At 47.4% G+C, this 24,804-nt stretch overlaps 12 protein-coding genes across 12 annotated transcripts; 6 read left to right on the top strand and 6 right to left on the bottom strand.

Moving 5' to 3' along the window:
• Nucleotides 1-161: 161 nt before the first annotated feature.
• SPPG_03488 (uncharacterized protein) lies at nt 162-1,389 on the top strand. Its single transcript, XM_016751751.1, has 6 exons — nt 162-397; nt 484-596; nt 664-689; nt 749-881; nt 943-1,092; nt 1,155-1,389. The coding sequence occupies exons 1-6, from the start codon at nt 177-179 to the stop codon at nt 1,313-1,315; spliced, it is 804 nt and encodes a 267-aa protein (XP_016609732.1). The 5' UTR covers nt 162-176; the 3' UTR covers nt 1,316-1,389.
• On the bottom strand, nt 1,281-7,097 carry SPPG_03487 (uncharacterized protein). The gene is made up of 28 exons (XM_016751750.1): nt 6,840-7,097; nt 6,627-6,704; nt 6,280-6,566; nt 5,980-6,208; nt 5,811-5,912; nt 5,531-5,743; nt 5,344-5,463; nt 5,208-5,285; nt 5,090-5,137; nt 4,871-5,034; nt 4,651-4,795; nt 4,420-4,582; nt 4,276-4,352; nt 4,144-4,217; nt 3,968-4,064; nt 3,826-3,902; nt 3,651-3,750; nt 3,468-3,587; nt 3,193-3,398; nt 3,046-3,133; nt 2,836-2,979; nt 2,680-2,770; nt 2,480-2,610; nt 2,365-2,422; nt 2,235-2,305; nt 1,949-2,172; nt 1,840-1,872; nt 1,281-1,765 (listed from the first exon to the last, which is right to left on the bottom strand). The coding sequence occupies exons 1-28, from the start codon at nt 7,071-7,073 to the stop codon at nt 1,435-1,437; spliced, it is 3,783 nt and encodes a 1,260-aa protein (XP_016609731.1). The 5' UTR covers nt 7,074-7,097; the 3' UTR covers nt 1,281-1,434.
• Nucleotides 7,098-7,587: 490 nt separating this feature from the next.
• On the top strand, nt 7,588-8,675 carry SPPG_03486 (60S ribosomal protein L8). Its single transcript, XM_016751749.1, has 3 exons — nt 7,588-7,751; nt 7,808-7,977; nt 8,046-8,675. The coding sequence occupies exons 1-3, from the start codon at nt 7,642-7,644 to the stop codon at nt 8,531-8,533; spliced, it is 768 nt and encodes a 255-aa protein (XP_016609730.1). The 5' UTR covers nt 7,588-7,641; the 3' UTR covers nt 8,534-8,675.
• Nucleotides 8,676-8,745: 70 nt separating this feature from the next.
• SPPG_03485 (uncharacterized protein) lies at nt 8,746-10,308 on the top strand. The gene is made up of 4 exons (XM_016751748.1): nt 8,746-9,294; nt 9,354-9,518; nt 9,584-9,627; nt 9,696-10,308. The coding sequence occupies exons 1-4, from the start codon at nt 8,796-8,798 to the stop codon at nt 10,095-10,097; spliced, it is 1,110 nt and encodes a 369-aa protein (XP_016609729.1). The 5' UTR covers nt 8,746-8,795; the 3' UTR covers nt 10,098-10,308.
• On the bottom strand, nt 10,197-12,374 carry SPPG_03484 (serine C-palmitoyltransferase LCB1). Its single transcript, XM_016751747.1, has 8 exons — nt 12,022-12,374; nt 11,864-11,964; nt 11,697-11,793; nt 11,434-11,639; nt 11,243-11,372; nt 11,089-11,172; nt 10,920-11,027; nt 10,197-10,859 (listed from the first exon to the last, which is right to left on the bottom strand). Exons 1-8 carry the CDS (start codon nt 12,301-12,303, stop codon nt 10,311-10,313), a joined length of 1,557 nt encoding a protein of 518 aa, XP_016609728.1. The 5' UTR covers nt 12,304-12,374; the 3' UTR covers nt 10,197-10,310.
• A 192-nt stretch (nt 12,375-12,566) lies between these two features.
• SPPG_03483 (uncharacterized protein) lies at nt 12,567-13,724 on the top strand. The gene is made up of 2 exons (XM_016751746.1): nt 12,567-12,905; nt 12,972-13,724. Exons 1-2 carry the CDS (start codon nt 12,753-12,755, stop codon nt 13,431-13,433), a joined length of 615 nt encoding a protein of 204 aa, XP_016609727.1. The 5' UTR covers nt 12,567-12,752; the 3' UTR covers nt 13,434-13,724.
• A 54-nt stretch (nt 13,725-13,778) lies between these two features.
• SPPG_03482 (uncharacterized protein) lies at nt 13,779-16,100 on the bottom strand (the record flags this gene model as incomplete). The annotated part of the gene is made up of 9 exons (XM_016751745.1): nt 13,779-13,985; nt 14,046-14,177; nt 14,246-14,404; nt 14,475-14,542; nt 14,616-14,792; nt 14,858-15,097; nt 15,150-15,161; nt 15,227-15,695; nt 15,753-16,100. The coding sequence occupies 9 exons, from the start codon at nt 16,098-16,100 to the stop codon at nt 13,779-13,781; spliced, it is 1,812 nt and encodes a 603-aa protein (XP_016609726.1).
• Nucleotides 16,101-16,821: 721 nt separating this feature from the next.
• Nucleotides 16,822-18,492, top strand: SPPG_03481 (uncharacterized protein). The gene is made up of 6 exons (XM_016751744.1): nt 16,822-17,026; nt 17,158-17,389; nt 17,462-17,563; nt 17,628-17,743; nt 17,811-18,046; nt 18,107-18,492. The coding sequence occupies exons 1-6, from the start codon at nt 16,847-16,849 to the stop codon at nt 18,312-18,314; spliced, it is 1,074 nt and encodes a 357-aa protein (XP_016609725.1). The 5' UTR covers nt 16,822-16,846; the 3' UTR covers nt 18,315-18,492.
• Nucleotides 18,162-19,505, bottom strand: SPPG_03480 (uncharacterized protein). The gene is made up of 3 exons (XM_016751743.1): nt 19,216-19,505; nt 19,041-19,110; nt 18,162-18,966 (listed from the first exon to the last, which is right to left on the bottom strand). Exons 1-3 carry the CDS (start codon nt 19,420-19,422, stop codon nt 18,512-18,514), a joined length of 732 nt encoding a protein of 243 aa, XP_016609724.1. The 5' UTR covers nt 19,423-19,505; the 3' UTR covers nt 18,162-18,511.
• On the top strand, nt 19,424-20,614 carry SPPG_03479 (uncharacterized protein). The gene has a single exon (XM_016751742.1). It carries the CDS (start codon nt 19,586-19,588, stop codon nt 20,450-20,452), a length of 867 nt encoding a protein of 288 aa, XP_016609723.1. The 5' UTR covers nt 19,424-19,585; the 3' UTR covers nt 20,453-20,614.
• SPPG_03478 (uncharacterized protein) lies at nt 20,495-22,452 on the bottom strand. The gene is made up of 9 exons (XM_016751741.1): nt 22,342-22,452; nt 22,065-22,246; nt 21,761-21,976; nt 21,573-21,700; nt 21,308-21,508; nt 21,166-21,239; nt 20,985-21,077; nt 20,855-20,923; nt 20,495-20,791 (listed from the first exon to the last, which is right to left on the bottom strand). Exons 3-9 carry the CDS (start codon nt 21,840-21,842, stop codon nt 20,767-20,769), a joined length of 672 nt encoding a protein of 223 aa, XP_016609722.1. The 5' UTR covers nt 21,843-21,976; nt 22,065-22,246; nt 22,342-22,452; the 3' UTR covers nt 20,495-20,766.
• A 593-nt stretch (nt 22,453-23,045) lies between these two features.
• Nucleotides 23,046-24,767, bottom strand: SPPG_03477 (proteasome regulatory particle base subunit RPN10). Its single transcript, XM_016751740.1, has 8 exons — nt 24,666-24,767; nt 24,457-24,603; nt 24,278-24,389; nt 23,986-24,200; nt 23,759-23,915; nt 23,491-23,688; nt 23,358-23,429; nt 23,046-23,293 (listed from the first exon to the last, which is right to left on the bottom strand). Exons 1-8 carry the CDS (start codon nt 24,689-24,691, stop codon nt 23,150-23,152), a joined length of 1,071 nt encoding a protein of 356 aa, XP_016609721.1. The 5' UTR covers nt 24,692-24,767; the 3' UTR covers nt 23,046-23,149.
• Nucleotides 24,768-24,804: the final 37 nt, after the last annotated feature.

Below are 24,804 nucleotides of genomic sequence, written 5' to 3'. Positions count from 1 at the left end.
AGAACATTACAGCGTTGCAGCCTTAATGCCATTCCATTGCTAAAGTCAGAAATGAAGTGGCCAAAATCCACTTGATAGTAGTCAGCGCTATGCTGGCTTTACTGATTACATAAGGCTTGGGTACGCGTCAATTTCCTGCTCACCTCTCTGCTTTCTGCACCCAGCCCGTCTTCAAAATGTCCTTTATCAATTTAGATGATTTACCATACCTTACGCTGGTGGGGTTCACCCTCAATACTGAGGAGAAAGCTGCCATTCAATCTTCGCTCCAGGTCAAGAAAGAGCAAGAGAAGCTTGAAGAGATCTGGTTATGGGGAAAGATCCTTGGAGTACAGAGAGACTATTTTATCGCCCAGGCGACCAAAGACAACCTTTTTTCCCGAAAGTTCTACTATAGGTATGTCGGTCCAACCGGTGATCTGATACTGTACCCAGTATTGGGGGAGGGAGGAATTTTCCTGATGACTTCAATACCGACCTTAGCATTGATCTTGTGAATTGGCTGCAACTGCCTGACGTTCCATCGTCGGATATGGATCGTATTAGTCAGGTCCACGGACGCTTCACCGGTGATCCGGCTTTTGAGTACTCATTGGGTGGGTTGCTGACTTGTGTTTCCGCATTTGGTCAAGGCATTTTTCTAATATGAGTAAAATTGTTCAGGCGAAGAACCAGAAGAAGGCGCTGAGGTGGATATTACTTGCTGATCTGCAGTATCTAAGCAATTCACTGATTGGAAGTGGTTTAGGAAAAGACAATCAACGAAGAGAAGCGGCTTTCTGGAACCGTAGCCCTCATTAATTACGAGACCGAAATTGTCCCTCGTGGAGCATATTACAGAGATACCTTGCATCAACTGCAGAAAAATGTCAATTTCTCAGGTAGATGCCTCCTGTCGCCGGTGTTTCTTTGGCTGTCTGACCCAAGGAATGCTTTCAACAGGGATCCCAAAAGGCGAGCTCAGCCAGTTAACGCACTATCTACACTTCCGCGAGGGTTTCGACATAAACAAGCGGACATTACAAGAGAGAGCCGATGCATTCGACGAATCTATTGATATATTTGAGACCATTGCCAACGATGAGCCGAAGGGTACGTTTTCCTTTGGCACATTTGAGCTGACTTTGTTTGAACTCATGGTTGATTGGTACTAGGAGTATGGTCATGTCAAACAGAGCGCACTGGATCAGTAGCAATTCTTCGCAGCCTCTTATGGCCCGGATACGTGTTCTTTCACACGGCTAATCCGCCCAAGTGGGGGTCCATGTACTATGGAACTGGTCAACGAAATCTGAACATTGGATTCATGCTATAGTCACATGTGCCCGTCCGTAAAGAAAATGGTTTTAACGTGAAACATAATAATAAATGCATACTTTAACACTCCTATCAATTTCCCTTCCCTAACATGCGAATACCGGTGTTCAGTTGTCCTCATGCCACGGCCTCCATTCCCATCAAAGTCGCAAAGACTTCTTCGTTCACATTTTGGTAGAAGGACGCACTCTCCAAGAACTGTACGACATCCTGTCGGAGTCCAATGGCTGTTGCTGCGGTTGCAGACGTAGGGGACAAACTTGCCGAATCCGGAGTTCCAGCTGCTTTTTCGTTCGCTCCGGTAACCCCTATCGCACCTCCGTATTGTCCAAAGCCGAATGTCAAATGTGCAGCCTTTCGATCGGCGCGTTGTACCGATAGACAGTGGTTGTTGAAGTCAAAGGCAGTATATACGTCGGTCTGGTTCAGCAGATGGATAAAGGTGCATCTGTTAAGAGTGTAAATGCAGTTAACCTAAAGGGAGTTCACCTTTACAAAGGAGATGCATCTTAAACGACTTACCCTGCCCATGAAAGACCTTCGCCAAAGAGCTCCCTATCATTCCACCGGACAATCATTACCCTTAGCTAACCCATCTTTTTATGGAAGGCTGCATCAATATAAGCCCTACCTGACAAGTCTCCCTTCTCCGACGCTTGGTACACAAAATGTGAATTGAAGAGCACTCCAAATTCTGAAAAACGCGCGTGGATTTTCTAGATGACCATCAGCCTGCCACTCGTCCGCAACGGAATCGAGGGTTTCACGCAAGTGTTCCAAAAATGGGCTCATCAGTGCTTTTGGGGGGGATGGAGCATAAAGAACGTCAGTACGTTCCACCCAGGTTCGGTATGGCTGCCAGGTTAAAGTTAGGGATTTTGTTCAGCGCCAGCAACTTCAGTGTACATGATACCCACCGTGGCATAATTGTGAGACTCAAACACTTCATCAAAATCTCTGAGCTTGGAGTAAGCGGTTGCCCTGGAATCTACCGTTCCGCCAAGATTAATGATGATCACCTAACATGGCATCATGGCACTCACTTACCGGGGGCTTGGGGAACAAAGTCCAAGGTTTGCATATCTTGGAATGGCCCGTCTATCGCCTGTAGTAAACGATCTTTAGAGATTGCTTGTGATTTTACCACAGAGATAGCATTTACCAGAACGTCCTCCAAGAATTTAACCGTCAGAACAGTGTTTCCGGCCTCCCGAAAAGCCTGTAGTACATCTGACTTTAAAGCCGGATATGTTATCAGTGGCTTAAGATGTGCAGCGAAGTACTCGAATGTCCCTGTAGCGGAGACAACATTAACGATTCTTAGATTGACAACATCTATAAAGATTGAAGAAGACTACTTACCAGCCGTTCCGTATTCAAACAACGGCAGTTTCATTGTTTGGGGAGTTCCTTTTGATATGACACCGATGTACGCCGTCATGGTGTTTTTGACCTGATGCCGTGCAAAATAACACTTAGCATGGGACGGAACTTCCTTTAAGGCAGGCTATCACTTACTATGGAGTCGATGTGCTTCGAAAGCTCCGTTATGATGACGGGTACTCCATGCTTCCCCGTCCATCGAGTTATGGTCTTGAAGTGTGGTTCCCCAATGAATTCCTTCAGTAAAGCATTTTGTGCACTAAAAGCTACTGAAAGCGCCTAATTCCCGCCATTGTGTCAGTCAGGTAAACATAAATTTGAAAATGAGACTGTCTCAATTGCAACCTTTGAGCCATACAGATAGATTGGAGGTGCTTTTGGAAAGCTGTGCCTAGATGCCTCGGGTACAAATGCGACAGGTCCTCGTAAGAACCTGTATTCATTATGAGTGAGTTCCCAGTCTGACAGTACGTGAGCGGCTGTGCAGCTTGCCTGTTGGTTACACTGTTGAAGCAATAGTTCGGGATGAAGTCGTTGACGAGTTGATTGAGGGTATGCGATATGATACGTCCGTTTACGGCTGCTATAGACACGGATTCGTCGACTTCTGCTAGCATGTCGTCAAAATTATCCAAAATTATGCGCCGAGATAGTAGCTGGTGGGTCATCCGAGCGCTCCGAAGCAGAGTATCCAGATCCTATTGTAATGCGTAAGGTCTTCTGTCAGGCACTCGGAAGGCGTCAATACCTTATGCACTTATACTCACTGTTATATATGTCAGATCGCTCCCTTCATACCGGCAAATGGCTGTATCGATGCTCTTTCGGAGATGGTGGTTCATCCATTGTCCAATGGGCTCCCACATGTTTAATGAGCGGCCGAGTAGCTGTAACGGCCAAAATCATAAGTAACCAAGGACAGAGCACTTAGATTTGAACTCGTCTATTACCTGATAGTTCTTTTGTGCCAGAATTCCGTCGTATGCTTCGAGAACAAGACCCATGTGAGCAAGATCTGTCTCGGTCTTTAGATCTGCAGCCAGGACAATGCTGTTTCGTCATCGGCGCCCAAAATTGTTTAGTATGTTTCATACCTGCAGCTTTATTTAAAGTATGTTCCTTTACCATGATGCAGCCTTCTTATAATGTAAGAAGATTTTCTCGCTCAGTTTGAAGATCAATTGATCGAAACAGAGGCTGACCTACAGGCGGCACGACATGTAAATAACTTTCTCAGACGTGCTACTGGGGTAGATATGGTTCATACCTCGGCGTTAATCTCGTCGTAAATGAACTTGCTTTTCAAATGATATAAAGTCCGATATGCAGCATCGTTATAAAGCTCAAATGGATAGAAAACATATCTGGATGATGACAGTTATCACCATATCAGATAATTTCTGCACGTTCTGCAAAGATTTCCTGGATTGTGCCACAACATACTGTATCATCTCCGCATCGTTGGAATGGAGAATATATTCCGTCAAAATCCAGGGTAAAGACATACTGATAGGAAACTAGGTAAAGCAGCTCTCAGTATCGGTGAGCATCACGAAATGCAAGGTCGGGCACTACCTGGACTTTTTTACTAAGTTCCAGATAGAATTCCTTGAACCATAGATCTGACAGATCTGACAGTTGACGGACGGTACCTGCCATAAAAACGGTTTCAAGGTCAATGGAAAGTTACATGACGTCTGGGCCTTATACAAATCGTACCTTCCAAGTCCAGCATCGGAAGGTACATCCTACTTCGGTTGAGGAACTCTTGGACCTCGTTTGCCTGGGAATCCTTAAAGTCTTTCTCTCGCATGAGACCACCTTTCATTCCCTTGGCTTTTTCGTTGAAGCAGGAGTTTAGAACCAAGCGAACGATTTGGAGCTGCACGGATCCACAACACAAAAAATTTGGTCAAAAATATCTTTGTGGCATTTCAGCCAGACACTTACCAGCGATGGTGCGAGGGGATTTGCCCGCGGTGCACTGTCGTGCGTGTCTCCAGCAGAACTTTTAGTGTCCTTCTTACCCCGACCGGCGGCATCGTCGTCCCATGGCGGGCCGTCAAATGCGATATCCCGCAAATGCTTGATTATCCTAATGAACCAGACAGCAGGTATTATAAAGCTAGCGTTCTTTGAAATATGGTCGATTCCGACGCAAAATACATACGCTGCCACCGGGCGTTTCTTCTTACTGGCGTGGACGAAGAAATCGCTAATATGGTTTCGGGCAAAGTCTTGAACATCCATGTAAATCTGATGATTGATAGCCACTAGGAATGCTCTGTCCAGACTCAAGAGCATGGAGGAAAGATTTTTGATCATAGCTATGTACTAGACAAAGTTTGAGGTTCCATACATCGTAAAAAATGGTGAAGAGGTTCCTTACCTCAATGAGCGCTCGTTTCTCCTCTGCACTGTAATTGAAACGAACAGCCTGGGCCAAACAAGAACGTTGAGACCGTGAAATCATGAAATGAGGAGCCTAGGCATGTCTGACAACGAACCAGCTCATAGGAAAGTGCCTCATTAGGTATATGGCGAGCAATCTGTGGGTTAACTGGATTGGCGTATTTCCAGGCACTCTAGAATGGAGATCATGAGCAGGGAACATTGATGTTGTGCCGTAGATGGGATACTTACCTGCTCCAAGACAGCTGTTGTGCACTGTGCAAGCGTCTTGAGCCCTTGTAGAACAATATTATAGACAGTTGTGCAATGCTCTTGTGGTATGGCCGCGTTCGTTCCGTCTGACGGTCGCAACTATATTGACATATTGAACAATACTCAATGATTGCAGCAGCACAATTGGATAATGCAAATGACCTACAGCATTGATCGTGCGCTTAAATAGCGCAACGTATTCTATGTACTCTGCTCTTGCCACATCGATATGATTGACAAGGCTGTACGATCGGGCAAGATTGGCCTTTCCTGCTTCTTCTGCCTCTTCCCATTTCGTATTGCTGAGATGAGGTGCTTTGCTGTATATGGTAGATAAGCTGACGTACTGATCGGCAAAGAGAGGGACCACTGGGCAGGCCTAAACAGGAGAACGGTATTTGAGGACTATGATTAAACAAATCCGTCCAAAGAGCTTTTGTTTCTACCTTCAAAATCTTTCCAAATCGGTCAAGCTTGAACTTCTTTCGTCGAGTAATATCATGTTCCTCTCCTTCTTTATCCAATAAATACAAGCCAAATGATATTGCCTATATATGCATCGATCCATTCAAGCTCTTGGAAAATGCTGAACTTACAAAAACGTAGTCTTCATACCCTATAATACATATATTTTGTCTTCGGGAGAAGATACTGCCCGCTCTCGATACGATCGGCGCAATTTTCGATCATATCTGTAATGATGTCTTCATATGTCGATGAAAGTTTGGAGAGTGAGTTCTTCAGTTCTGAGGAGTACTGGTCTTGATTCGCCAAGAAGGAATACAGTTTGTGCTGCATAATGGTGTCATCTTCGCTCACGTTACGATTCGCGCTTTGAACAGCTCTACGTGTAGGTTGGCATCCATTTCTTGGTGAGACTAGCCTCCACAACTTATTACAATGTCATTAACTAACCTTCTGTACATCGAAAAATCATTGTTCATAGATCCTTTAATGTTTTTCATCGCATCCATAACGACAAACATATCCAACACTTGAGCACAGGTCTCCAAGAAGTCTGCACTTGGGAAGAAATCTCTGTCCCGCATCTCGGGAACCATTTCGGCAAAGACGTCTGTTACACCAGCAATAGCGGCATCCCGAAATGCCATAAATTTCTGCATCTTGTCCACCTCTGGTTGAAGGACTTCATATGTTCGCTGATATATCTCCAATCGATTTGCCTGCTCGTTGCTTTGGACCTGAATTGGGCTATTAATTGATATTTTCTCAATGTCATCAGTGGAAAAAAAGTCACCAACCTGCGGAATCGCTCGGCTACAGCTACGATATGAGTACAAGCTTGCCAGCAGTTTTTGTCCTTCCTCAAGGAGAGCATTCTACAAATTGTGTCAGGTAAATATTCGCCGCATTTACGAGTGCTGTATGAAGATGATATGATCCCCAATGCTGGACTCCGTTCGCCACAACATTTGTCGATAAGAAGCGCTGTTAGTCGACCATTTGGTACTCACCATTTTAGCCAGATATCCAGCTTCTTTCACTGCATATGCCACCGTTTGTGCCAGTCCCTTTTCAGCCGTTGCATCTGGTGCATAAATGCTCGAGTCGGCAAGGTTCACGTCGTGTATGGAACCACCGATGGCGACGGCCACAGGGGCGGCTGCAACAAGCGGAGAGTCTATCGGACATGAGAGACTGCTAAGACGAGACAAATACGAGTCTGGATCTGGTGCTGCTGGAGTCATCGAAGCGAAAATATACTGTTTCTTTGGACCGATCCCATGCAAAGACGACTGCAAACGCGCTGAACTTTTGCTTGCCTCAGCAAACCACAGCCGGATGGAGCCGACAAGATCCTCATTTGAAAGATCACGTGGCATGACCATTATGTGGTGATTTCTCCATCCTATGCACTATCAAAAGGATACCGTCAGAAAGGACAAGGATGGGGGGTGACAACTCCTTTTGCTTGAGCCTCATGTCCCAATGCCGGCATTCCAGCGCGACGTTCTGGAGGGCCATCATCACGATAATGAGAGCAAATCATCTGCTCGAGAGATTTACCTAGAATCTGGGACACCAGTAGGTGCAAGGTACTTGGTGCAGTCAGACTGATAGTATGCAGCTGTTGCTGGTCTGCTACGACTGTGTATGGCGTAGGAGACTCGGTGGCTGTAAATGTCAATATAGCTATATATGGAATGTACCAAATCACGTGCCAGCTGACCGAAAAAAAAACGAGAAGCGCTTCGCTTGTTTGTTTTGGTCTTTCTCTCTCCCCATACCGGCAATCCCTCTTGTAAAAAGTGCGCAATGGGCCGTGTCATCAGAGCGCAGCGTAAGGGTGCTGGTGGTATTTTCAAGTCCCACACCAAGCACAGGAAGGGCGCCGCCAAGCACCGTACCCAGGACTTTGCCGAAAGGTTCGTCGCATTAGCGTCCCATGTCAAGGACATTGATCACTTACATTTGTGCATAGGCATGGTTACATTCGTGGTCTCGTAAAGGAGATCATCCACGACCCTGGACGTGGTGCTCCTCTTGCCAAGGTTATCTTCCGTGACCCTTACCGCTACAAGCAAAGGGAGGAGACCTTCATTGCCACCGAGGGCATGTTTACGGGCCAGTTCATCTACTGTGGAAAGAAGGGTGAGCTTGAAGTGTGGGGATTGGTTCGGTATGCCAGGTCACGTTGTTAAACTTTGCGTTGCCTGTAGCCGCCCTTACTGTCGGCAACGTCCTTCCCCTCGGTTCCATGCCCGAAGGTACCGTTATCTGTAACCTCGAGGAGAAGGCTGGTGACCGTGGAGCGATCGCTCGTTGCGCTGGTAACTACGCTACCGTTATCGGTCACAACCCCGATGATGGAAAGACCCGTGTGAAGCTCCCCTCTGGAGCCAAGAAGGTTCTCGACAGTGGCTGCCGTGCTGCTGTCGGTATCATCGCTGCTGGTGGTATTGTTGACAAGCCCCTTCTCAAGGCTGGTCGTGCGCACTTCAAGTACCGGGCCAAGCGCAACGCATGGCCTCGTACTCGTGGTGTTGCTATGAACCCCGTGGATCACCCCCACGGTGGTGGTAACCACCAGCACATCGGTCACGCATCTACCGTCTCTCGCCACGCCCCCCCTGGTCAAAAGGTCGGTCTCATTGCTGCCCGTCGTACTGGTCTTCTCCGAGGTACCAAGGCCGACAAGGCGAAATAAGCTACTGTTTGAGATGGGTTGTGTTCATTGGCATAGTGGGGATGTACGGCTTCTGGGTGTAGGAGGGATGGTACCCCTTTCTTCAAATGTAATATTATCTCGGTCCTTTCGTAACACTGTAGAATTGCCATTGCGTCCCCCATTTCTGGATGACTGTGCCACATGAATGTGCTATGGATAATTACGTTAAAAGGTTGAGAAGGCAGGTTGCCCATCAACGTTGGGCAGGTGAAAGGCATCTTGCACGCCCTTCACCGCAACAATGTGGACCATTAGGGCATTTCCATCTGTGAGCCGCTTCCATGCTGCTGGCGGACGAATATTTGCATGTACAACTTTCTCACCAACTCTTGTTCGTCAAGCGCGGTTGCCCATCCATCCAGGGCTCACACCGCAATCTCGACCATTGTCACATGTAATCTTTCAACGAGCCTTCTCCCCACCTGAACTGCCCCGTGCTTCCTGCTTCCTTCCTGGCCTGGTCCGACGTGTGCTTACTCAACAAAGTTCAATCCATAGCGGTTTTCCTTCTCCTTGGTTTTCGTGTTTAAAGGCCCCCAACCAGCAAAGAAACGTCTGGAATGCAGTTGCATCGCAATTCAGGTTGAGTCAGCGTCGAATGGTACGGACCAACTGGTATCAACCAACCAATGCGAAGTCAACTGGATCTGGTGGCTCTTGGTCGAACTTTGGCAGAAATGCGGACAAGTATTTAAATAGCCAAAATGTCATATACGGCCTGATTGGCATTAATGTTGCAGGTATTTACGTTGAAAATGGCCAAATTCCTCTTATATCATGGTCATAACTTGCTCCACAGTATTCCTCCTATGGCAGTATGCAGTCGGGAATGCCAAAGCGTATGGTGACCAGCGACTCTATCAGTTCCTGAGCAACAACTTTTTGGTTGGTTACGAGAATGTATTTGTTCATAAACGATGGTGGACGATGTTGACGGCGAACTTCAGTCATAATGAGCTTTGGCGTAAGTATCCTCCTTGTGAAAGCTTACATGCACAGGGTTTATTTATGCGTAATTTTCGGTGGTAGACATGTTTGTCAACATGTTTGTCTTGTACTCTTTTGGTCCTCCCGTAAGTCGTTTAACACAAGCATGTCTACGAACTGGTTGCACGCCATTTACCGTATCTGTCTACGTTAGGTGATTGATATCATTGGACCCCGCCAATTTATCTTTTTGTATGTTGCCGCGGGATTGGCTTCATCGGTGGCATCGCTCCTCCACAGTACCATGTCCACTCGTCGAAATGCGTGGGGAGTACCAAAGAGGCAGTTCACTGCAACTCACGGTGCTAGCGGTGCTATCACGGGTTGTACGATATTGTTTGCTGCAACATACCCCACGGTACCGGTTTATCTGTTTATGGTCATTCCGATTCCGGCTGCGGTAGCAATTGGTGGGTTTGTGGCGTATGATATATATCGAAGCTACACAGGATCGTCAGGACGTACTGATAGTGCGGCGCATATTGGAGGGGCCGCGGCCGGATTGGCTTATTGGTATTTCAAGGTGCGCGGCAGATATAGAGGCGGACGCTGGTAGGGTGTACCTGGACTCGGACGAGGTGCAACCTTTGTATGCAATTGATGCCCTTCGAGACCAGTGTGTGTATAGTGACTCGACATGTGCTTCACACAACAATCCATTTCAAATAATATTCTATTTCTGACTTTTCGCGACGGTGTATAGCTTTCTCAGCATATGCTTCATACAAGCAATCTATTTCAAATAAAATTACATAAATGGTCGTAGGTATTACTTTCTGCCTTTCAACACCTTCTTGACTGCAGTCGCAATGATGGCTGCAGCCTTTTCCACCTCTTTACGACTATGACCAGCAGTCACGGCAATTCGAATGCTGGGGGGAGGTAGGAAGAGTTCCTGATCGTTCACGTATTTTGCCCGCGTTATTAGCACGCCGTTGCGCAACGCTTCATCAACAACCTCCTGCAAAGCTTGTTCTTCATCCTCCCTATTACGGAAGCGATGGTCCCGCAACCGGAGGTGCACAACGGGCGAATCTTCCACCCCACCACATTGCACCTGCTGGACATTCTTGAGAAGAGTGCTGCGCATAACAACAGCATTTTCACGGAGACGAGCAAGCGCTTCTGGGTGGCTCTCAGCATATTTGATTCCTTCGACGGCGGCAACCGCCAACATGGCTGGAAGAGACGCAGAGAAGACATACGCTTGCCCTCCAAGTCGTTGGTGCTCAACGATCTCCTTACTTCCGCAACAGAATCCACCAGACGAACTTAAAGCGTTGGAGAAAGTGGCAGCAATAATGTCTACTTCTTTACCCTGAAAGCCAAACGTCAACGGAGTATTCTAGTAGAAGTGGTCCTCACGTCGTCAACCTACCGATACTCCAAAGTGATCACAAACACCCGCACCACGAGTTCCTAAAACACCAAGAGAGAAGCTTTCTTCCAAGATTAGGCGGTACTTGTATTTGTTCTTCAACTCCAGCTGCAAATACATTGGGTTAGAGACAATTCCAATGTGTAGCTCCCCGCCACGGTAATCTTACCAATTTGGGTAAAGGACAGATATCGCCGTGGTTCGCATAGAGCCCTTCTGCAACAATGAAGCGCCGAGTAAGAGGTTTCTTTTTCTATAGTTGGCCGTTACACCACCATCAGCTGTTTTTCATGTCAACCATAGTTCAATAGCGATTTTCATACTTCGATTTGGTCCCGTTGAATACCCTCCAAGACTTTTTCAAGATCCTCCATGTCATTGTGTTTGAAGTACTTGACGGTGCTTCGGGAAATCTGGAGACCCTTTTGCACAGCAAAACTCACGCCCGCATCACTGGTAAGACGTCCGGTAAGTAAACATTTCCTCCAATGTCATATGTGATGTTTCTACATACGCGACAATAATATCCCCACGCTTTGCAAAGGCTGGGATGACGCTGGCAATCGTGGAGAACCCTTGCGAGTAAACGATGGCAGCATCGGCTCCAATAAACTTTGCAATCTCTTGCTCAAGCTCAATATGAACATCAATGGTGCCGTAGAAACCACATGGTCCGCAACTGCCGACTCCATATTTGCGCAAGGCCTCAATGGCTTTGTCCTGTGATGGAAGCCATTGAGAAATAAATACCCGTGTTCTTTTCAATATTAAACTTACCTTGGTTGATTCATTATTCAAGGCACCTAAGAAATTAAAGCTGGCCAAATTGATGCGTTCTCTCCCGTCAACGAGCTTCAGCTTTGATCCCGATGACCTTTGGTGTACAAAAGTCAGATACAGAAGAGACGAGACAACGTCTTATATCATGAATGTGTTCTACCGACCCAGAAATAACCGGGATCTTGTCCAGCTCGGTACGCTGGGCTTCCGTAAGGGGTGGAACAAGTGGTTCAGGCTCCCATTCGTCGATCAGCTCTTGAATCTCCTGCTATCTTTATCAGTCCACATTTTCTCAATTCGTTTTGTTAACAGAGTGCCGCACCTTCTCAGTTAGTTGCAGCTCGTCATCTCCAGGCTTGTGTTTTTTCCCGCCAAAGTACCATATCATGAAAATCACTAGGCAAATCTCCAGTAGCGTACGATAGGGGTCATTTTGGTAGGAAGCCTTCACATATTTCGCAAAGATTCTACTGCCGGGAATAGAGCTGTAGACTCGAGAGGCAACGGTAAATGTAGTATTCACAGCGATGATGATAGAGTCAGCCAGATCCCGGGCTGCATCGTTGACAAGAGGTGCGGCATACGTGCCCAACGTGCTCGCCATGCTGATTGATTTTGGTCAAGTCTCTACAATTGGCGAAAAAACGCTGTTCGTTTTGATTTCGGCGCTGTGCGTAAACGAAGGCGGTCCAGTCGTGCTGACTTTTTACCCGAAAACAAGTCACTGAGCCATCACCCATCGATCTCGATTTCGTAATCAAAAGGAGCGCGTCAAACGCGCTGACGCACCGTTACGGAATCACTTGGCGCCTCGAAACACAAACTGCTGACCTGCTTCTGGGTTTTCCTCTTCCATGTCGGATTTGTTTTTCCTCCGCAATTGCTTGGCACTGTAGAATACTCCATCCACTAACAGCCACCATTACTCTAACTCTTTTTGCTGTAGTTAATTTGCTGTAGTTACATTCTCTCAACTGCCTATTTTTACTTGTCCCTTTCCCTTTCTTTCTTGGTAGTAAGAGGTCTCTAGAGTTCCTACAGAGCACGGCGAGCATGGCGAGCGGTGGCGAAGAGACTACTCAGGCCCTCAAGCGCTATCGCTCGGCTTCTATGGAAGAGCTTGGCGAAAAGAAAGAAAGCGAAAATGAGTTGACTGAGGTTACTGCAATGAACATTCCCGAAGAGCTCTGGGCATACATAATGACTGTAAGTAAAGAAATACATGGACAAGTTGCGCCAGGGCTGCCAGGGCTGAAACGACTCTTTATCAAGTTTGTAGAGGATACCGACCTCCGGACCTTATGCCGGGTCAATCACTTGCTGCGCCGCCAAGCTTCTGACAAAATCCTCTGGCGCAGATACATCGTCCTTCGTAACCGCCACCGTGTATCCAGCCGTCTCTTCGTTTACCCCCAACGTCCTACCCGCAAAGACCTGGTTGAATGGAATATCCTTCGCACTATGCCATTCCGCCAGGACGATGTTGGGTACATTAATAATCCCATACGTGTTGCTCACTGGACGGCACGCGAAGTCCTGCGGAAATGTATCCTATTCACGACACTACGGAGAGGGCTTGAGGAACGTCCAAGTGTCCAGTCTTTGGAATCTATGAAAGTCCTGCGTACAGATCCCTATACTGCACTGATACTTTGCCCGAGTATCAAGCCAAAAGTTCGCTTCTTTGAAGATTTGTGTGTAAATGGCGCAGCCGTAGTTGCCGAAGAAGCGTAATGTCGGCAAGAGCGACGTGGCGTATATTGACATGGAGTGGTTTCGTTGCATTTGACATGGACCTCGGTTATTCCTACTATTATTTTTATTTTGTTGCTGTTTCGATCTATATGCGTTAGGACTATTGCTTTCTGAGTGGATTTGGGTCTCTTTTAGATAGTGTTATTTCCAGCTTTACTAGCTTCATTGTGTAGATATAATCATAGCATTTTGGTTACTCGCTTGACCTTTATATCATTATCTTAAGCAGTTGAGATGATACAATGGTACAGTTGCCGGCTCCAAATCTGCATACTTAAATCTCTGACAGTTTCCACACCGGGACAAGCAAATTGTTACAAGCATTTATCGTGGCTTCCATGACACATTTCCCACGCCGTTGAACGTGGACTTCAAATGCTTTGGATTCGCCCACGGCGAATGCAGATAGTCGTCCTCATCATTTTCCATCAATTTTTTATTCTCTTCCTGCTTTCGGTAATAATATGCCATCATTTGTTTTTGTGCTTCTTCGGTCATGGGTGCTTCACGAAGTGGTGGACCTTGTCCTTTCTGCAACGAGATGGAGAAGTTGGAATAAATTCGTCAGGGACCCTTTATGACAATATGAACCTTTTGGATTTTAGCAATAATCTTTGTTTTATCGTTTCGTCCCACGTAATCCAAGAGTTTTTTGTCCCGCTGAAGTTCTTTGGCAGCCCACCATATCGACGCGGACGCTGGATCTATGACTTCTTTTGAGGCCTGCAATGTTCATGCGACGATTACCTTTGATTGGCTTTTTCTTCGGACGTGAAGCAAGGAAAACACACCTGTGTGCCAGTCAAGTCTTCTTTATCGTCCAAGATGTCCTTCACCGGTTCCCATTCCGGTAGTCCCATAGGCCACGCAATTGTTATCGCACCGCGAATATTTTGAAGAGCCTCGTCTAGAATTTCCTCCGTTAGACACTTGTTGGACTTTATAAGATCCTAGGCAGACGTTAAATGAGCTAGAATGCCCCTGGGGAGATAGTTAGAGGACACAACACGGCCGTCATACAGGTGATAGACATGCTTTTGCATTCGTCAGCGTCTTCCGGACGACTTGGGCAATCTCTTCATTGGGTGCTACAGATTGATATTGGTAAACAAAAGGGCATAATGACAACTCTAAGAAGTCATTGTTCTCCTCATGAATTACCTTCTCCCGTCCGTCGGCCAGTCGGGTCAGGGTTGAGCAGGATCTTGACACCATCTTTTAGAATTTCCTGCTTAGCTGAGGGCTCTTTGTTCTTTGCCAACTGCTCTAACTGCTCCTCATCGTATCCCTGTTCATTTTCTGGTTTCATAAGACCATACTCAACGAGGTCCTCCGTGGCTGACGGGATGCTACTATCATTATCCTTGAAATCACAGTGCAGACGCACACAATGCCGCTCATACCATCAATCAATCTTTTCAAGCGCAGACGATAGTTGTACAGCTTTGCAAGTTGCGGCACAAGATCGGACAGTGGAGTAACAGCTGGGGCCTCAAACAGGAACTGAGGCTCCTCACCCTTCTTCAGTGTGATGCAGACCATGGCTAGCAGCTTAATCTTATTATTGGAAGGAGGTGACTCGGTGCAGTTCTGATAGGAACCAGGAACTGTATAAAACTTAATGTGTTGAATATCCTCGAGATCTACAGAATGAAATGGAACTGGAGAGAAGGACGACAAACGCGTCGGGCTCACCAAACGCGAGGGCTTTGTAACCAATTTCAGCGCTGGCTTTCACCAATTGATATTTACAGATCCATACTGTCTACTACGCTTGACAAACCACACTACTGTCGTTCTCAAAGGAATATCTACAACCATCTCTTTGGTCCCATCTACAGCTTCCCGCTCTCTCCAACCTATTTCCGGACTTTGCAACATATGACGAACTTCCTGTTCTAGCTGTTGTTGCGTGTCCTTGTCCAAACAAGCTACATAACTCCTACTTAGTATCCTCGTCCAAATGCCATCCGCCGTGCATGTAATGCTATTAGTGAAGACCCTCTCCTGTATAGGTTCGAAGATCTGCAAAAATTCCTCGCGATCATTGTGAAAAACCTCCCTCCACAATCCCAGCCTATACTGGGGAGTTCCGCTTTCGTACTGTTCATGAGTTTTCTTGATTCTACCGAGCAACCCTTCCGGTTCCTCCATGTTCCATATTAGAACACAACCCCCATTTTGCTTGAGAACTCTTCCAATTTCTTGCAGACTTTTGATATCAGCAAACCAATGAAAGGCCTAGGAGGTCGAGTGTCAAGGAACTCGCAAACATGGCGTTGTGATGAACATTAGTACCTGAGCGACGAAAACGGCATCAAACGTCCCGTCCGAGAAGGGAATAGCGTGAGAATTTCCATCGTGAATGGGTACATTAGGCAGGACTTTTGTAAATTGTTCCCGCATACCCTCTGCTGGCTCGACAGCCTCCAGCCGCCCAAGCGGTAGCTCTGCAAGAAGCCGAGTAAGCTTTCCGGTTCCCGCAGCTAGGTCAAGAACTTGTGCTCCGGGGCTAGAGAGAAAAGGGAGCGCAGTGTTAACGATGAAAGATATTGCCGAAGCGGGATACGACGGACGAGCGGCCTCGTATGCCTCTGACTGCAAGGTGAATCCCCGAGCAGCAACTGGATGGACTGTCGGCGACATGACTCCGATGCCGGTTTGCAGTCCAGTTTGCGATTAAACACAGACAGGACGCTTGAGAGGGCAACTGTCAATGTCTTGCGAATGTTAATACCGTGTAAGATCTGGTGGGCGAAATGGAGTCAAGGCCAGCAGCTGTGGAAAGTCGCGCCATATCGATGCTTAATCATCACATCCAAGCCACGCTATTATGCAGGAGCGATTCGGATTCACTCGTCAACTTACAAAGCGTTGCAAATCCAATGCCATCCAATGCTTTATCCCACTTGCAGGACATACTTAGTCGGGAAGAGTCAACAACGACCTTTTTGAATATTTCGAAGAAATGTTGGCCGTGCTGCTACGCACAAAATGATGAATGAAAGGTCCGATGTACATGTCCCAGAGATACATAAAATGGAAAGTAGCATCTGCCTTCCAGGCGAGGCAGATGCCATGATGGCAGAAAGTACACGTTCCGATGTGAGATGCTACACTTTTTTCCTATATACGACAGCCTCAGCCGAAACTTGCGCGCGCGGTGACTTGGCTCCTCTGTTTTGCGCCTTTGGAATTCCAAATCTCTTCCGAGATTCGCAAAATATTGCTTGACTGAAATGAGAAGGACGACGAGGAAAGTACGAGAAATGACATTGACACCAGGTCGCCTTGTAGTAACGTAAGCGGAAAGTGCCACATGACTAAGCAATCCAGTACGCGAAAGTCGTTGCTCACGACAGCGACCTTTTTCCGCAGTAGATCTCCACACGATGACGCTCGACAAACCCCAAATCATAACTCACGTTCAAAAGTCCCTTACATATACAGCGTACGACGTAAAATGGGTGCCACTGTCGGCGCGTTTCGTGGTGCTGGGGCAGCATGCGCGGGGGACGGGTGCGCTGCAAGTGTTCGAACTGGAGCACGGTGATGTTAACTTGGTACACGAGGTGAGTTCTTGATGTGACGAGGACTAGCAAGTTGGTTGTGTCTTTGAGGGCCAAGCTGAAGAAGTTTGTTTCGGCCACTATGCGAAGCAAAGAATAAATGATTGGCTGATCTATTACCGTACATCTGGCAGACAGAAAAGCAGCACGCCTTTAAATGCGGCACTTTCGGCGCATCATCTATCAACAACCGACATTTTGCAACTGGCGATTTTGAGGGACGTCTCTCTGTATGGGATTTAGAGCGGACCGAGCTGCCGGTGTTCACTGTGCGTGCACACGAGCAAATCATCAACTGCATAGACGGCTGTGGTGGCGCCGGTGCACAAAAAGGACCACCGGAACTTGCCACCGGGAGTAGGGATGGTTCGTCTTGTTATTTGAAATGTTGGCGACGGAAGAGGGTTGGATGGGCTGACCATGGATTCGTTAGTGCAGGTGCGGTAAAGATTTGGGACGTTCGTCAAAAGGACAAGCCTGTTGCAAAGATTGCGCCAGCGGAAGGCGAAGTGGTGCATGATACATGGGCGGTGGCATTTGGTTGGTTACGCTGTTGATTAGGTACGAATCCTATCTGATCTTCCTAACCGCGTCAATTAAACAGGCAATTCTTATAATGATGAAGAGCGAGTCGTTTGCGCGGGGTATGAAAACGGAGACGTGAAGATGTTTGACCTCCGCGCCATGTCTCTGCTTTGGGAAACCAACGTGAAGAACGGGGTACGTGCAGTTCTTGTATCCCGACACTTCTACCTTGAACAACTCTAACGATGGCACATTTACCCAGGTCTGCTCGATAGACTTTGATCGCAAGGATATCCCCATGAACAAGATGGTTGTTAGCACCTTGGAATCAAGCTTTACCGCGTTCGATTTGCGAACACAGCATCCGGAAAAGGGCTTCGCCAGCGTGACCGAGAAGGCACCGCACAGCACTACGATATGGACGGTACGACATCTTCCACAAAATCGGGATATATTTGTGACATCAGGTGGAAATGGGTCGCTGAATCTTTACAAGTAGTAAGTAATCGATGCTGCCTCCCCCAGAGTTCACACGATGTCTAACATGTGCCTCCGCAGTAACTATCCAGGGCAGCGTTCCAAAAAGGACGCGAAGGGTGTTTCAGAGGGAGTGGCGGGCAGTGTTGATCTTATTAACGATGCACATGTCGCGGAGCAGCCGGTTGCTGCATTCGACTGGAGTCCAGATAAGCAAGGTTTATGCGTTTTCGCTGCGTTTGATCAAGCTGTTCGTGTTGGTATAGTTACGAAGCTTGATCAGTTTTAAGGTAGATATACATGTGCAGAGAGTGATTGTAAATAGAGTGTTGAGGATCGGAATTCCTTCACGTATGTACATGCTTTTCCCGATTTATGTTTACAAATATGGCAGATGCAGTGTCAAACGGGCGATCTGTAAGGCGAGTTCAGAGGGGCATGTGTAACTACAAAAACAGATGATTCCCTATCATCGCCAGTCCAATATTACGTTGCAGTGACTGCAGGCACAGTATAGGCAAATCGCTTTGTTCCCAGAAAACTGAGAAAAGGTGGAACACTCTCGGAAGTCGGTGCAAAGTTTCGCCCATCCCAATACTCTTGCTTCACAAATCCTTGATCTATGACGCAATATAGTATATCATGTCCATATCGTTCTTGCCGCTCCTCAACACGACATATCAAGTGTGCCGCGCAAGATGGGATGGCCAGGACAGGGTGGTGTGTGGGAATAGCTTTTTGTTTCGCAGATTTTGGCGTCGATGGCGGGGCTTGTTCAAGTGAGGTCTTCGAGGAACTGGAAGGCCATTCTCCGTCACTTATCCAGCCAGGAGCACAGATTTGAATGTTCAGGTGGTCAAATTTATCACCAACGACGGCACCTGAACAAGCTCCTACGGCAGTGACAAGACTCTCCATTCCTTTCACCGGCACATTTAGTACTTAACAAAGAAGTTAAGCGCCAGCATACGATGACCAATTAGCAAGCACTCGAGCCCGTTTTATGTGAGCTTACCAAAGACATTGGTCGATAGCAACATGGTATGCGAATATCGTGTGGATTTCATTGAACATATAAAGTGTCCCTAGTATGTGGATGAAAAGTCCGTTCCCGCCGACGAACACGAAGTATCCATTCAGCATCGACCAATGGAATATCAATCAAGGCACACATTATTAAGCAATCATACGTGGTTATCCAAAGGTGTTAACCATGAGATCGTCATGATATTTCGCCTCCATCCACACACTGCGTTCGCGTCATTGCCGTCGGACGACGAAGTTTGTGGAGCGACGGTGGTGAGGAAGCAGACGGGGTTAGGGTATAGAAGGCGCGAAAGCATGTGCTTTGCGACTTGAACGGGCCGCAGTGTACCATCGGTGCAAGGAACAGACATTACGTCGTGAACAACAACTCGATAAGGACGCCACGAAAATCGCCAAAGTTGCTGACGCGACGCGGAGTTGTGGGACTAACTTGCACACGTTTTCTTTCCACCATTCCGTTTGATCTCTCCTAAACGTTCCCTGAGCGCTTGCCTGTCCTCCCAAGTCAAGGACATGTCGACGGCCAAACCTGGGAGCGACTCCGACGTAATATCAACAGGGTCGCGCTCCACGGACTCGCAGTCATCGTCGGCAACCCTTCATCATGAACACGTTCCACTGTCACATACCCTCGCCGCCGAAGCAGCTTCGGCATTTGCTTCAGCAGGCCTTGTCGCGCCCATCATAACTATCATCGACAGTGCCATTTTCCGCAACGCATCTGGCACCGAACCCCTTGTCGCAGGACTAGCCACAGGCACGAGAAATCTCCTCACTCGTCCATTTCATTTTATCCGGCAGCCTGCCTGCCTCTTCATGTTTGGAGTGTACGCTGGAACCTACCTTACTGCCAACACAATACAATCCGTATGCGATTATGAAGGATGGGACTGGTTCTATCCAAAGTTTGTCGGCACCAGTATAGCAAACGTCGGCCTGTGTGTCGCAAAAGACGTCTGTTTCACTAGATGGTTTGGTAGCGGTAAGGCGAGACCAGTACCTTGGTCTTCCTTTGCATTGTACACGAGCCGAGACTGTTTGACGATCTTCGCATCATTCAATCTGCCCTCCATCTTGTCGCAGAAAATGACAACATCATGGGGAATAGACAAGCGGCCGGCGGATATTGCTGCTCAGCTGTTGACACCGTGTGCAGTACAGTTTGTATCAACTCCCATGCATCTTCTAGGAATGGACCTATACAACCGACCAGCGGCGAAAGCTTCTGAGCGGGGTACCTTTATTGCAAGAGAATATGCTAAATCGACCAGTGCCAGAATTGGCCGGATTTTTGCGGCGTTTGGGATAGGTGGAGTCGCAAACCAGTACTTTAGACATAGTCTCAAAGGTTGGCTACAAAAAGTACATGCGTCTGGATAGCGCAGAGTAGGAGAAAGTACTTCCTAGAACTGTTTCATGTGCAGATGATAGAATGGTATATGCGATCGCCACCACACCAGTTATGGTATTATATACCAGGTGTGAGCTCAAGCCAATAACCCTAATCATTATCACGACAAGTATATATTCCTTCTAAACGTGTGTATTGAGACCTCCTGCATGGCCCACGACCCAGGCTTTCAAGTGACACCAACCGGGTAACTCGTTTCAGTGGGAAATGCCTGTTTCCCCTATGTACAGCTCCCCCGCGGCTCCTTATCCAAGAACATTATAAATACAAAAAGGCGGGATGCTTACTCAAGGGTTTCCTCTTCGTATCTATTCAGAAGGAACGGATCTTAGAAATGCGACTCACAATATCGAGGAGTGTTGGACACGTACTTGAATGTAAAGTAATCCTCGTCGAAATGATGGAGTCGAACGAAACCGTCTTCACCACCGCTTGCAAAACTGCGTATCGGAAGTCAGCATCATAAACAGGTTATCCTAGCTTGCTACCGCCATCTCATACCTTCGGCCATCAGGGTGGAATGCCAGAGTGTTGATCGGACCGAAATGTCCCTTCACTCGACCAATCTCTTCCTCGAAAGGTAAGTGGAAAAAGCTAATTGTAGATAGTAACGCGGTTAGTGGAATCATGCGACTGGCCCACCCTCCAGATCGGCCATATAAGGGAGATCATGTGAACTTACCGAACTTCGAACTTTCCTTGCTTGGCCCCAGTTGTGGTCACATTCATCGCCTCCTGACCACCACCGAGCATAATCTACAAAGAGCAAAAACACTGCGTGTTACCGAGCCGTACGACAACTCTGCAATGGTACTTCAACTTACGTGAGGTCGGATTGGAGACAATGAAGCTGAGTTCACGGGACGCTCCGTTGTGTATGTCTTCATCACTTTAAGGGTCTTTCCGTCAAAGATCTTCGAAGTCTGATCCTTCGAGGCTGTAATGAAGTAACCGAAATCCTTGGACCATTGCATATCGGAGATCGATTCTGTGTGGCTTTTTACGGACTTTATCTTCTCTCCAGTCTGTCACACGACAAGGATTTAATACATCGATAGCTTTAAAACACAATCGCTCGGTCCGAATTACCTCTGCATCCCAAATTGTAATGGTTCCATCTTCGTGACCCGTGTAAATAGTTTTGTTCAAATCACCCCATGATGCAACGGTGGCTTTGGGACCGGTAATTACGATTTTGCGAATAAACTCGTCAGTTTCTGTTGTTGATAGAGCATAAGTATCGTAGCCAAATCCGCATCTGAAAGCGATACACATACGGTTCTCGAGATCCTCCTCGACTGGGACGATCCAGATTGTTGAAGGCTGGCCCATCGTAGCATCCGTGACGTACAATGCCATCCGGTTTCCCTGTGCAAATTGCACTGCTCTCACTGCCGTCCGCGTATTCCATTGGAAAAGTTGCCGTCCGGTTTGAACCTCCCAGAGTCTGCAGCTGTTATCGGCTGATCCCGTCAATAGTCGAGTGCTGTCGTCTAATGAGGATAAGTAAGCGACTGGCCTCCACTCAACAAGCTTTCCATAGCAACTGTCGAGCCAGGTATTCCCGGCGTGGCAACTCACAGCTAACGTCCAAATCCCATACAGCTCCGTTGTGTCCATTGTAACTTCCGAGACGCTCGCCATTATGAGAAAACCAGACGTTTGGCTTGTTGTCTTTTGAAAGTCGAAAAAAGGAGATCACCGTCGCGGTTATATTTGATTTTGGTCAACGACCGAGTATGTCCGTGTAAAAGAATGGGACGCTGTGAAGCATATGTGAATCGCCAGTGGTAACGGTGGATGGCTGCCGCCAATAATAGCCTGCTGGGCCATGATCATCCTTCTCATCATTCCTTACCATGTCGGCTGCGTTTGTCCTCAAAATGGTATGCCAAGGGTGTGATAGGGACGCAACCAGATGATTCGGCCTGTAAGAAAATGTGCGTCGTAAAACACAAATGCCCAACAACTCATTCAGTTGCGAAACTGGGACATCGCAACGAAAAATTCATGGTTCATTCGAATGTACGCTTAGTCGCGCGGTTAGTTCTTGAAAGGTGGAGATTAGTCATCACGCAATAACGGGTCCATATTCCAATCAGCTTTCATGTTCTGTTCATTGTCGCTGTCGTGACAATCGCACCTTCTTATGGAATATAAAGAGCCATCCCTCTCTTCTGAATCCCATCCATCTACACCGATCATCTAACTCTTTGATTGAGATCAACTCACTGGAGGAGTGGTCTCATCCTTCCCCTTTCGACATGCAAGCTGCTATGGTCAGACTGCCCGTGATCACAGGTACGCACCTAGAGAGCGCAGCTGCTTACTGATATGTTTCGACTTCAAGTAGAAGCAACCCCACCCGTTCACGCATATCTTAGTGGTTGCCTTACCACGTCGAAACCTCGTTGCTTCTTGAATTCCCTACAGCTTGCACTGTTTTACCCCCCAGGTTAAAGGTAGACTCAATGGCTAGCGGTGGGACTAGGAGAGCCTGTTCGCACAGCGTTATCGACTTTCTGGACACGCTGAATTGTCGATATCTACATGTTGAGATGCGGGTGGTCGATGACAATCAATGTTGGCTAGAGTCAGATATATGGTTTTTCCTTTTTGTTTGCAGGAGATTACTGATTCTGATGGGCAGTTATAGATACACTATCTCATTTTTTGTTCTTGTCCTCTCCATCCTTTTTCTCTTCAGCCTTTGAACCACCCTCTAGCGCGGCACGAAGTCGAGGATCGTCCATGTTGACACCCGGCAAAGAGCTTATGATTGAATTCATGTCCGCTGCTTGGTCACCTCCCTGTGTCATCAATCAAGGGACGGTTAAATGTCAATTTCGACTGTTGAAAAAGTCTCTGCATTACCTGGCTCATGGACATTGCAATGGCCCGCGCCATTTGTTCTTCTTCAGACAATTCAACGTCCATAGCTGCACCCTATGTGCCACACGCGTCAGCTTTCCCCATGGGTGAGCTAATAATTTCACATTCCACATACCCCTGGCTGTTGTCCCATAGACATAGCAAGAGCTTGTTGAAGCATGTCCTCCTCCTCTGTAGAACCTCCTGCTGCGGTTGTTGGAGCGCTGAAGGCTGAATCTACTACCATTGCATCGCCCCCAGCTGCACCTTCAGCCCCTCCTCGGTTTGCCGCCTCCTGTCGTGCCCTTTCCTCCTCCATAGATATCCGTAGTGCCTGTCGTTGAGTAGCTCAGATTAGAAGAACGAGTCGACATACAGCTCGAGCTGCTGACGTCTAGACGCACCAAAGCCAATTCGGGATCCAAATTCGGGTCAACACCAAATTCAAAGCCACTTCCAGAAGCAAAACCCGGTGGCGCCCCGTCTTCTCCAGCAACAATAGGTGATGTAAGAAGAACATCGCTAAGAATGTGTGGTCCAGGAGGGATGGAAACCAAATGACTGATTTGTTCAGGAAGCGGTCAGCACGTCACGCGTTATCTCCGAATCCCCAGAATTCGTCCAGCTCTACCTATTGTCGTTGCTGTTAACAGCAGCCACGAAGGCTTCCAATTTTTGGGTATTCTCCGACTCCTCTCCAAAGTTGACAATATCCACCGCAACATTGTTCTTCTTCAATTTCTTGCCAAGTCGGACAAGAGTTTTCTCATCTTCTTCTAGTGGGCTACCAACAAATACGACAATACGTTGGCGCTGATTTTTGTTCTGTCGATGTTTCAATGCGAGCTAACAGTAATCACGGCGTGAGTACTCTAAGCACTCTGTCAAGTACTCGACACACTCGTGGAACCCGTAAACGTTACCTGTGCAATCTGGACGCCAGTGGAAAGGTTAACCTTACCCGCAATTCGTATATTGTGCAAGGCCGTCAAAATTTTTCCAATATCGGGCGTCAGGGTCACCAACACTTCGGGGCTGTTGTCAGTCGCGTGAGACTCTGTCGCTTTCGAATGCCGCGGCCATACGCAATACAAAGGCGTACCTTTTGCCCGCCATAGTCATAAGACCAACAGTGTTTTCAGGATTTGACTGTGTTTTTGCATTGAAGAGAAACGTTACAGCATCGCTTTGCGCTTCCATCCGCGTCGGAGTGTAGTCGCCGTTGCGCATCCATTCCGAGTTATCCAACCTAAGGTACCAAGAATTTATTTGCAAATCAAACTACGGCGCCCAAATTTTGCGTCTACGTACACCAAGACGGTTGCTTCTAAGACCATGTTCCTACTTTGCTTTCTTCAATATACAGTCAATTGTAAGAATCGGATGTCGCGCAGGTAAGATTGCCACTGAACTAAACACGTAATTCCAGTTCCCAACCTATTCGCAGGGC

Source organism: Spizellomyces punctatus, assembly GCF_000182565.1.
Source record: "Spizellomyces punctatus DAOM BR117 chromosome Unknown supercont1.5, whole genome shotgun sequence".
In the NCBI taxonomy this organism is placed as follows: domain Eukaryota; kingdom Fungi; phylum Chytridiomycota; class Chytridiomycetes; order Spizellomycetales; family Spizellomycetaceae; genus Spizellomyces; species Spizellomyces punctatus.
This window is presented reverse-complemented; position numbering and strand designations above follow the sequence as displayed.